This window comes from Medicago sativa, chromosome 3, assembly GCF_051527215.1.
Source record: "Medicago sativa cultivar Bolivia chromosome 3, Bolivia_mono, whole genome shotgun sequence".
Classification (NCBI taxonomy): Eukaryota; Viridiplantae; Streptophyta; class Magnoliopsida; order Fabales; family Fabaceae; genus Medicago; species Medicago sativa.
In genome coordinates, this window is record NC_140751.1 from 67,310,621 (window position 1) to 67,322,504 (window position 11,884).

The 11,884-nt window shown below is 36.6% G+C and overlaps 1 protein-coding gene across 1 annotated transcript; it reads left to right on the top strand.

Moving 5' to 3' along the window:
* Nucleotides 1–536: 536 nt before the first annotated feature.
* On the top strand, nt 537–920 carry LOC146939375 (uncharacterized). The gene has a single exon (XM_085749769.1). It carries the CDS (start codon nt 537–539, stop codon nt 918–920), a length of 384 nt encoding a protein of 127 aa, XP_085605895.1.
* Nucleotides 921–11,884: the final 10,964 nt, after the last annotated feature.

Sequence of the window (11,884 nt, forward strand, 5' to 3'; positions counted from 1 at the left end):
GTTGAGCATGATGATGACAACCAGGCACATTGTGTGTGTGTGGCGCGCGCGCACACATATATGAATTTTGTTCTTTGTATTATATTCACGTGCCACTAACATATAATCCCTTTGTCAAAAAAAAAAACTAAAATATACTAATAATAATAATAATAATAATAATAATAATAATAATAATAATAATAATAATAATAATAATAATAATAATAATAATAATAATAATAATAATAATAATAATAATAATAATATTTTCTCAAAAAATTTGTACAAAAAAAATTCTTTCAAAAACAAAAACAATAATAATAATAATAATAATAATAATAATAATAATAATAATAATAATAGTAATAGTAATAATAATAATAATAATAATAATAATAATAATAATAATAATAATAATAATAAAAAAACACTACCGAGCCATCCGATTTAATCCGATTTAGTGATGCGGTTCAACCAGTGACCCAGTGGTTTGATCAATGAACCAGTGACCCAATGACCTTACCGAATCGATGACCGGTCCAGTTTTTAAAACTATGTCTACACCAAAAGAGGCATCGACTAATCAAATTCCATATTTGTGGGAGTGTGTTGATTCCCAATTTCTCGGCAGTCAATTGTCACCAACAAAGTCGTCATTGTCTAAAAGAAAAGATACTTGTATTGGCAATCCATCACATTCTCCGGTTTCAACGCTTACTCGGGTTCCAAAGTTCATGAAACCACTTATTGAAAAAATTGTGGATGTTAAAGGTGATAAAAATTGTGGATTTCAGGCTATAGCTGAGCACATGGATTTGATTGAAGAAAGTCATCCTATGATTCGCATAACACTTATTCAAGAGGTGAAATATCATATGTGTTATTATATGCGGGCATTTGGGAGTGAGAAGTTTTTTAACTACATCTTGAATGGTTAATACGCTCCTCAAAATAGTAGTTGACTTGCATACGAAGATAAGTGGTTGAAGCTACTGGACATTGGTCACATTGTCACAACTTGTTACAATCGGGTTGTAGTTGAGTTAACAAATAATGAAATCGGTATTTCAAAGACTTTGTTTCGAATTAGAGTTAGCTCATCACTTAACCCAAATACCCACATCATGTGTCTTGGCTTATTCTTCCAACATTTATTTTTTAAAAGATGGTTGTCTAATACCTCTCTCTTCTATGAAGTGGTAGCTACACAAGAGCGAAGAGGCTAAGACATGGGAAGATGTTTTTTTTTGGATAGGCAAACTTGGTTTTGAGACCTCATGGATATTGAAAAAGGAGAGAAACCACCGAAAAAAAAATCAAATGAATGATCAATCCAATTTTGTGTGATACTCCTGATAAAGCAAAAGAAGAATTTGAAGTTATTGAAGAAGATGAAGATGATTCAGTTTCACTAAATAGACTATGACATTTTTTTTTGTTGGTGTTCATCCTTTTTTTGGTCGATAAAACACCGACATATTTTGTGGTCGATAATGTAACATCATTTTTTTTGTGGCCAATATATAACTAACTTTATATAAATTATATAAATATATGAATTTTGTGTGGTGGACAAAGCACTGGCTGGTTATATGGTTATTATTGCACCACATTTTATATAAATATATGTCTCTGTTTGATCAACAATTTACTTTACCTTTCATTTCATTTTATTCTGATATTTTCTATTCCATTTACTTATGTCAAGTGAAACATGTCTTAAGATGTGAAAGTTGAAGCTCATGTCCGATACTCTGCTTTCAAGAGGACCATTAAGGTTTTTTTAACCCCACACCGACAAGTTGGATGAGTTGAAAACACAACTTAACAAATACTTTGTCCATCTTGGTGAAAATCAAACTACGTCTCATATATTTGTACAGGTACCATACGTAAATTTGAGGACGGATAAAGATATGAAGACCTCTGGAAAGCTGTTTATTATCCTCAGATTTTCATAATGATAGTGATGTAGCATCCATGTTTAATCGATGGTTGAAAATAATAAGTTCTATCTTTGTGTTAGTTCAAACTGTGACTGCCCATATTGTGAGTAAATATTTAATGTTATTTTCTGTATTAATTGTTGCATAATATGTTGTAAAAAACTTGTCATGTTGCACTTTTGTTGAATTCCAATCATCCGTGTATTGTTAATGTAATGTCGAATTGGTGTAATGTTATTGAATTATGAATGATTATGTAATGATATTGGTTATGTTCGAGTATTGTTGGTGAATTGGTTGTTATGCTCATTGAATTGTGGTTATGAGTTACATGTGGTGAGACATGTTGATTTGTGTCCTGGTTGACATACTAAATGTTGTTTGTCTGCTTACTAGAACACAATGGCAGTTAAATGTCGTTGGATGACAGCGGTAGTTAACTGTCGTAGGAGGTATTTAGGCCATTTTGAGATGTGGGAGAGCAATTTTTGAAGTTTAAAGAGCAATTTCCTATGTATATTGGTAAGTTACTGTAATATCCCACCTGACAGTATCGGTATATTACCCGTTGACCGTGTCAGATGAATTTAATTCATAGAAAGTAAATTATTGGAAATATTTTATGACATGTCAGCTTTTTACAGGAAAAGTATCAGAGTTGTTTTTAACACGCTTGAGCCAAGGGTAAAATGGTAAATTCGCGTGGAATGGATATTTAAATGATTTTGGACCAAAATATCTCATAATTCTCATTTCTTTCTCTCTCTAAGTGGGAAAAGAATTCTTCTCCTTCTCTCTTCTCTTCTCCCACGCCATTCCTTCTCCTTCCACCCTCCTTCAAGCTTACAAACTTCCTCCTTCTTGGATTCTAGGGTTGGAGATGGATCTTTCACCATGGTTTTCTTCTTCCTCTCTCTCTCAAGAACAATTAGAAACTTGGGTGATCTCACAACTTCTTCTCTTCACCAATCTTAATGAAACTTCATCCTCTTTTGGTAAGTTTCCAAACTTGTTCTCTTATGATCATTTAAGATTAAGGAAGTATAGATTATGTTTGATTTTCTTCTATTCTCCTCTTTTGAAGTGATTGGAAATCTAGGGTTTGGTATATGGTGAAGGTGAATCCTAATTGGTGCAAGGTATGGTCTCCACATGAACAAGGTAATAATAATAAGTTTGAATGGATAAATATCTCTATCCTTCCTCACCAAGAATTCCTTTTGACATGATGTTTTGAATATGTGTTGTGAGGGTAATGTTGAAGTATGGTTTGAGCAAGGAAGCAAAGGGAGCAAAACTAAGGTTTTGGGCATGTTTGAGCTTGGAGCTTGGAGCTTGGAGTTGCTTCAAGATTATGTTTAGGTGAGTTCCATAGGTAGCTATCCTACCCTTTGGGTTTATGTTTATGTCTTGTAGGATAATATGACAATTTTAGGGTTATGAATGAATTGATTACCCCTTTTTATGCCATGCATGCTAAACATGTTTTACACTTGCTATATATATGTTTTACAAGTTTTCTATGGCCTCTAGTGTCATGTTATGCATATGGATGGTTGGTTTTGAGGTTTTTGGGTCAAAAACACCAATTATGCAGGTGCTGGACTGTCATAACTCGCCTAGCGAGCAAGCTGGTCGCCACGGCGAGTATGAAAGTCGAGTGGGGGGTGTTGCTCGCCCTGAGCTCGCCTCGCGAGCAGAGCAACTCGCCATGGCGAGTGAGCTACTCGCCTCGCGAGTGAGTTTGTGCATCAGAGCACAACTTGCTCACCTCAGGCCCTGTTGTCATCTTTCGAGCTGGTGTTACCCGTGCAACCTTTTATAAAAACAAACCCCTCAAACCAAGGTCCTATATGATGAATTTCTAAAAGAGTTTTCTTATGAATGAAGCAAGTATTAAACATGTTTAGTGATGCTCGGTATATGAGAGGATGATATGTATGTACGATGCGAACTGGGGTAGCAAGATAATCCATAAGCAAGGGGAGAATTAGAGCCTCGACATAGTCGTCGAGAACTAGCAAGTTAGTATGAATTCCTAGAATGATAGGATGCGAATTATATGTTCGCACATGAACAGGAATAAGTTAGTAAGCATGATAAGTGTGGGTTGATTAGTTAATCACTCCACCATGTTTAAGAATGTGCAAGCATGAACAAGTGTGAACATTTACCATTAATCGGATCGATTCAAGGATCCTAGGTAAACATGAATGAATGATTAGGTTTAACCTAAATGAACGTCAAGACTATGATTAATGAATATGTAGGTGCCATGTCTCTTGCAATCCATAAAGGTATGGATTCAAGGGGTTCTCATGATGAGAACGGGGAAGGCTCCGTAAGGGGATCACATGGTACTGAGTAATTAAGGATGTAGGTGTTCGTGTCTCTTGCAATCCATGAAGGTATGGATTCAAGGGGTTCTCATGATGGGAACGGGGAAGGCTCCGTAAGGGGATCGCACGACACTGAGGGAGTCCGATGTACGTACATCGGTTATGATGGGATTGCTCTCGGGGTTACTCCACCCGGGACTTTCCGTAAAATGAACCAAGATGATAATGTTTGTTCAACGCTAACATAATAAATGAACTTATGTACGACATGTATGTTATGAGTATGTATATATGTATGATGATGTTATGCTCGTGAAGAGTCCATGTATGATTATGTAAGAATGATTCCATGCACGTTATGTTATAGAACAAGAGCACTAGATGCTACATGATAAGTACAAGGCATGGATTAGAGCAAGTAAAGAACATGATACCGTTGACGATCTTAGGTTTCCCCTAATCGTCCGGTTTAGGGTCGTGTCATGATATGTTATGTTTAGGCCTTGATACGTAGATCGTATTCTTGGTAATGCGGTTCTAGGTTCCCCTCGACCGCCATGACACGTATAGGATGTGGAACCTATAACATGTAAGATGAAACTAGGACGGCTCTAGTATGCACGACCGTCTAAGTATGCAAGTCCCCACACACGTATAATCAACCGTCAGGTTGTAATGTAGACACGTGGTGACCGTAGGTTTTCCCTTGAGGTTGCCTATAGCCTAGGATTTAGGGGAACTCACTGAGACATTATGTCTCATCCCAATCCTTATTTGTTTCAGATTATCAGGATGGATGGCAAGCTAGTAGCCGAATGGATTTTCAGCAAGAGCACGTTCGTACCCGAAGCGTGAAGAATATGGATCTCAAGGATGTATTTATTTTAGATAAGATAATATGTGATGTATTGTTATTGTACGAACGTGTTTTGTTGTATATAAATTCATTCGAAGTTTTTATGTTGTATATTTTAATGTATCCAATACTAAAGTCAACGCGCGTGCTAGACTTTCTAGATACGTCTAGTATGGGTGTTACAATTGGTATCAGAGCAGGTCGATTCAGACCGTGCCTTGGGTCATTAAATTACAACTAAGGTAGTGGGACCATTGGGTTCCGGGTAAATGTTCTAGTTGTTGTTGTTAGTTGAGTCTGATCAACTCAAATTAGCATTCAACGATTAGAATGGATGCCTGAGAGCTGAATAGGACCCAGGAGGAACGAAGTATGGGATGAAGTAGTTGATTGTGCCAAAAGGTGGCCGGTGAACTAATCAAGGGGAAGTGTGAATCCTCTGGGAATGTAAGGCATGTTAAGAAGGGATGTTCCGACAATGTCGGGTAAGATGATAGTAATACTCCATGTACCCGAAAGAGAAGAAGTTGGATATATGTATCTAACCATGACCGGAAGTTTCGGTAAGAGTTGTTGTTGGAACGGGTTTATGATATTTTGAACTGTTAGTACAAGGCTACAAGGTAGTAAGAGGTCGACATATGTTGACGGAGTCAGCAGGCTCTCGGGAATAGCAATATGTAAATGAAGTTAAGGACATGAAGGTTTGTCAAGTTGCGTAAGTGGCAACGTAAAGAAGTAAGCTATTCGTAGTGGAGGAAATTAAGGATTCAAGAGAAAGTTTTATGTTATCAGGATTAAGGCATTGATTTCCGACGTGCCAAGAATTGTATCGAAAAGGTTGATGTTGCCATGCAAATGTTATAGAATGTTTTACGATGCTAGGAATGAATGATGTGCATTGGTTACTTGAGAAAAAAAAAATATAGTTGGAGAAACTCATCCATAGCGAACTTGGAACGAAATTTTCCGTTTTTATGAAATTTACCCGTTCGTTCCAAAGGTTTGCAATGACTATTGGTGATATGTCCTCACAATAATCTTTTATGTGATGAAAATCTTTTATGACATCAAGTAACGAATGCATATCATCTCCTAAGATTTTCAAGGAAAAAGGCATGGGCAACGATCAACGGAATCGATATGGTTTAGGGTAGCTTTGGAAGTTAATGTGTCAAGAGTCAAGAAGGAGCTCAGATCAAGAGATTGGAAGTTCCGGTATTGATACGGAAGTCATAGATGTGAAGGTATGAAGAAAGAAGTTAAAGCGGTGCAAGTTATGGAAAACACAAGGTTCTCAGAATTATGACGTATCTCTCGAATCTATGTTTTGCTTAATAGACTTGCTAAGGCTCGATATGATGTTGAAATATAAAGTTTAAATAATTTTAGAAAGATTTGTGTCTATGGGTGATTGAAGTTGACATTTGAAAAATTCATAGGAAATTTTCTAGGAACCGGGTTGCTACGACACTTGTAGAGCGGGCTAGACTCATTAGAGTCTAGGTTTGGTGACACGTATGTGTTATCAACTCGTTCTATGATTCCCGAAGCAATGGTCGGGGCCTAAACTTGATATATATTTATAAAGTAGAAAATCATCAACGTCATGCGCTATTTTATGAAGTTTTCTTTAAAGAAAGAAATTAACGAGCAAGCATTAGTTTGATTACGCAAAACATAGTAAGTGAGAATACAAGAATACAATAGAGTATGATCAAGAAAAGTATGTATGAATTTATGATGAGTCCCCTATGGGAATTCGAGATGTATTCGGAAACAAGTTAAGTATGATAAGTATATGTCATAAGGTAAACTCAACCAGTGAGAAAGTAAGGTCTATCCTCAAGTAAAATGATATGGTAATTCGACAAGTCTACCGTGAGATTCAATTTTGTAAGGAATTGTGAAGTGCAAGTTTATGGCATTGAATGCCACACGAAAGGTCTTGACAATAGTTCAAGAAGATGATGTTTATATGTAAAGTTCGGTTGTCTTAATGAATTAGAGTATTGGTTAAGGCCAACTGGTGGGAATCAGAGTAGCGCCATGAAGGTTAATCGGTAATCATGAAATATGGAAAACTTGTAAGATTCAGAAGGTTTGACTTGCGACTCAAGTAAATAATCAAGTTTAGTGTTCCGAAGAAGAGGAACAATGTTAATGTCAAGAGGTTCAAGGATTTCCTACGGATATGTAAGCAAGTTATCATGAGAGAGAAGCAACTTTTAAGTGATGTGCAATGAGATTCATACTCTTGTATGAAATACTTGTTGAGTGAAAACGATACTTGTTAAGACATTTCAAGCCATGATTTTATAACTTTTAAAGCTAAGATTAGTATTTAGGAACTTGGGAACGATACTTATTTTTTTAAACTTATGAAATTTTACATTTTCAAAACTGATAAGATACGTCGTAAGTAATCTCACTTAAGACGTACAAGCTTCAGAACCAACTTGTCGTGGACAAGTTTGGGGCGAGTTGTTAAATCTTTTTTAAAATATAGAAACTCGTCTGGTGGTTCTGTGGTACCATTACACAATCAGTTTTGGAAATGATAAAACCTTTTTAGTCATGTGTACATTCGTTCCAAGAACCCGAATACCAAAGTTTAAGAAAAATTTCTTTAAGAAAGATTTTAGAACACGTATCGTTATCATTTAACAAGAGACGTCACTTGAAAGAATGCCCATGCTATTGGAACGACAATATTCGTATGAAGTCAATATCATGTAGGATACACAGAAGTGTATTAAGAGTATACGATGTATGTGCAAATGGATATGTTAGAAAGTTTCAGAAGCATGTGAACAGCAACGTTGGTTATTAGATTGTCAGATGAAGTGGCTAGTTGATTTCACTTTTCAGGTCAGGCAATATGAGTTACCCATTAGTTTGGATGCGATAAGAATGCAATGAGATTGCAATGAAGTTGAAAGATTTCCTAAGGTTCTGAAAAGAGATAAAAGATTCATGAAATCGTTTACATGAGTAATACAAGTAAGAAGCATGTGTCTAGAAGTACAGTAAGTAAACTGATGTAGGAAATATACGTTTACCCGATAGGATTATGTATGCATGGAAAGATGATTCAAAGTTACAAGTAAGCACTGCAGGGCAAACCTGGTTTCCGGTAGGACTCCAGTTAAAAGGCAAATCCTGATTGTTCAAGTTTATGATAAGATACATTTATGAATGGTTTATGCTAAGCGGGTAAGATTCGAGTCCGAGACAATACGTCTATGTGTAGCAAGGTAAGTTCCAAGTCATGATATACTAAGATAACTTCAAGTTTAAGTGATATTAAGACCAAGAAAGCTATATGCTTATGTATGTGAATCGAGAAACCAGACGAAACACAAGCAATGATGAACTTCTTGGATATGTATGAGTAGAAAATGTGTTGCTCAGATCATATATGGTAAGTTTTAGTCATGATGATTGGTAGTCGGTCTCTAAATTTCGAGGACGAAATTTTTTTAAGGGGGGTAGAATGTAATATCCCACCTGACAGTATCGGTATATTACCCGTTGACCGTGTCAGATGAATTTAATTCATAGAAAGTAAATTATTGGAAATATTTTATGACATGTCAGCTTTTTACAGGAAAAGTATCAGAGTTGTTTTTAACACGCTTGAGCCAAGGGTAAAATGGTAAATTCGCGTGGAATGGATATTTAAATGATTTTGGACCAAAATATCTCATAATTCTCATTTCTTTCTCTCTCTAAGTGGGAAAAGAATTCTTCTCCTTCTCTCTTCTCTTCTCCCACGCCATTCCTTCTCCTTCCACCCTCCTTCAAGCTTACAAACTTCCTCCTTCTTGGATTCTAGGGTTGGAGATGGATCTTTCACCATGGTTTTCTTCTTCCTCTCTCTCTCAAGAACAATTAGAAACTTGGGTGATCTCACAACTTCTTCTCTTCACCAATCTTAATGAAACTTCATCCTCTTTTGGTAAGTTTCCAAACTTGTTCTCTTATGATCATTTAAGATTAAGGAAGTTTGGATTATGTTTGATTTTCTTCTATTCTCCTCTTTTGAAGTGATTGGAAATCTAGGGTTTGGTATATGGTGAAGGTGAATCCTAATTGGTGCAAGGTATGGTCTCCACATGAACAAGGTAATAATAATAAGTTTGAATGGATAAATATCTCTATCCTTCCTCACCAAGAATTCCTTTTGACATGATGTTTTGAATATGTGTTGTGAGGGTAATGTTGAAGTATGGTTTGAGCAAGGAAGCAAAGGGAGCAAAACTAAGGTTTTGGGCATGTTTGAGCTTGGAGCTTGGAGTTGCTTCAAGATTATGTTTAGGTGAGTTCCATAGGTAGCTATCCTACCCTTTGGGTTTATGTTTATGTCTTGTAGGATAATATGACAATTCTAGGGTTATGAATGAATTGATTACCCCTTTTTATGCCATGCATGCTAAACATGTTTTACACTTGCAATATATATGTTTTACAAGTTTTCTATGGCCTCTAGTGTCATGTTATGCATATGGATGGTTGGTTTTGAGGTTTTTGGGTCAAAAACACCAATTATGCAGGTGCTGGACTGTCATAACTCGCCTAGCGAGCAAGCTGGTCGCCACGGCGAGTATGAAAGTCGAGTGGGGGGTGTTGCTCGCCCTGAGCTCGCCTCGCGAGCAGAGCAACTCGCCATGGCGAGTGAGCTACTCGCCTCGCGAGTGAGTTTGTGCATCAGAGCACAACTTGCTCACCTCAGGCCCTGTTGTCATCTTTCGAGCTGGTGTTACCCGTGCAACCTTTTATAAAAACAAACCCCTCAAACCAAGGTCCTATATGATGAATTTCTAAAAGAGTTTTCTTATGAATGAAGCAAGTATTAAACATGTTTAGTGATGCTCGGTATATGAGAGGATGATATGTATGTACGATGCGAACTGGGGTAGCAAGATAATCCATAAGCAAGGGGAGAATTAGAGCCTCGACATAGTCGTCGAGAACTAGCAAGTTAGTATGAATTCCTAGAATGATAGGATGCGAATTATATGTTCGCACATGAACAGGAATAAGTTAGTAAGCATGATAAGTGTGGGTTGATTAGTTAATCACTCCACCATGTTTAAGAATGTGCAAGCATGAACAAGTGTGAACATTTACCATTAATCGGATCGATTCAAGGATCCTAGGTAAACATGAATGAATGATTAGGTTTAACCTAAATGAACGTCAAGACTATGATTAATGAATATGTAGGTGCCATGTCTCTTGCAATCCATAAAGGTATGGATTCAAGGGGTTCTCATGATGAGATTGGGGAAGGCTCCGTAAGGGGATCACATGGTACTGAGTAATTAAGGATGTAGGTGTTCGTGTCTCTTGCAATCCATGAAGGTATGGATTCAAGGGGTTCTCATGATGGGAACGGGGAAGGCTCCGTAAGGGGATCGCACGACACTGAGGGAGTCCGATGTACGTACATCGGTTATGATGGGATTGCTCTCGGGGTTACTCCACCCGGGACTTTCCGTAAAATGAACCAAGATGATAATGTTTGTTCAACGCTAACATAATAAATGAACTTATGTACGACATGTATGTTATGAGTATGTATATATGTATGATGATGTTATGCTCGTGAAGAGTCCATGTATGATTATGTAAGAATGATTCCATGCACGTTATGTTATAGAACAAGAGCACTAGATGCTACATGATAAGTACAAGGCATGGATTAGAGCAAGTAAAGAACATGATACCGTTGACGATCTTAGGTTTCCCCTAATCGTCCGGTTTAGGGTCGTGTCATGATATGTTATGTTTAGGCCTTGATACGTAGATCGTATTCTTGGTAATGCGGTTCTAGGTTCCCCTCGACCGCCATGACACGTATAGGATGTGGAACCTATAACATGTAAGATGAAACTAGGACGGCTCTAGTATGCACGACCGTCTAAGTATGCAAGTCCCAACACACGTATAATCAACCGTCAGGTTGTAATGTAGACACGTGGTGACCGTAGGTTTTCCCTTGAGGTTGCCTATAGCCTAGGATTTAGGGGAACTCACTGAGACATTATGTCTCATCCCAATCCTTATTTGTTTCAGATTATCAGGATGGATGGCAAGCTAATAGCCGAATGGATTTTCAGCAAGAGCACGTTCGTACCCGAAGCGTGAAGAATATGGATCTCAAGGATGTATTTATTTTAGATAAGATAATATGTGATGTATTGTTATTGTACGAACGTGTTTTGTTGTATATAAATTCATTCGAAGTTTTTATGTTGTATATTTTAATGTATCCAATACTAAAGTCAACGCGCGTGCTAGACTTTCTAGATACGTCTAGTATGGGTGTTACAGTTACATTATTAAGAAGGAAGTCTTTATCTCTAAATTAATTAATAGGTCCTATAACTTATTTCTTTGTCATTGCAAAGATTGATACTCGTACTTGTTTATCCAAGCTCCACGATATCGTAAAGATTCACTACTATATTGCATCTTATACGTATAGTCAAGTTCAAAATAAAGAATTTCAGAATGAGTATAAACCAGACTATTTCAACACATTAATGATAATTTTTTTTAATAAGTGGGAAATAGATATTAAAAGATATCACTTTTAAGCCGGCTATTTAAAAACAAGTATTAAAATTTATGCGATTTTTAAAAGTACTCCATGATGTCATACAAAACATTATGTTATTTCCTTTCAAAATTTTAATAGATACCGACTTATAATTTATGTTAGAATTTCTGAGACATTTATACGATTTTGAAAA

Coding starts and splice junctions, on each gene's coding strand:
- LOC146939375 (XM_085749769.1), top strand. CDS start 537: ATGTCTACACCAAAAGAGGCATCGACTAATCAAATTCCATATTTGTGG.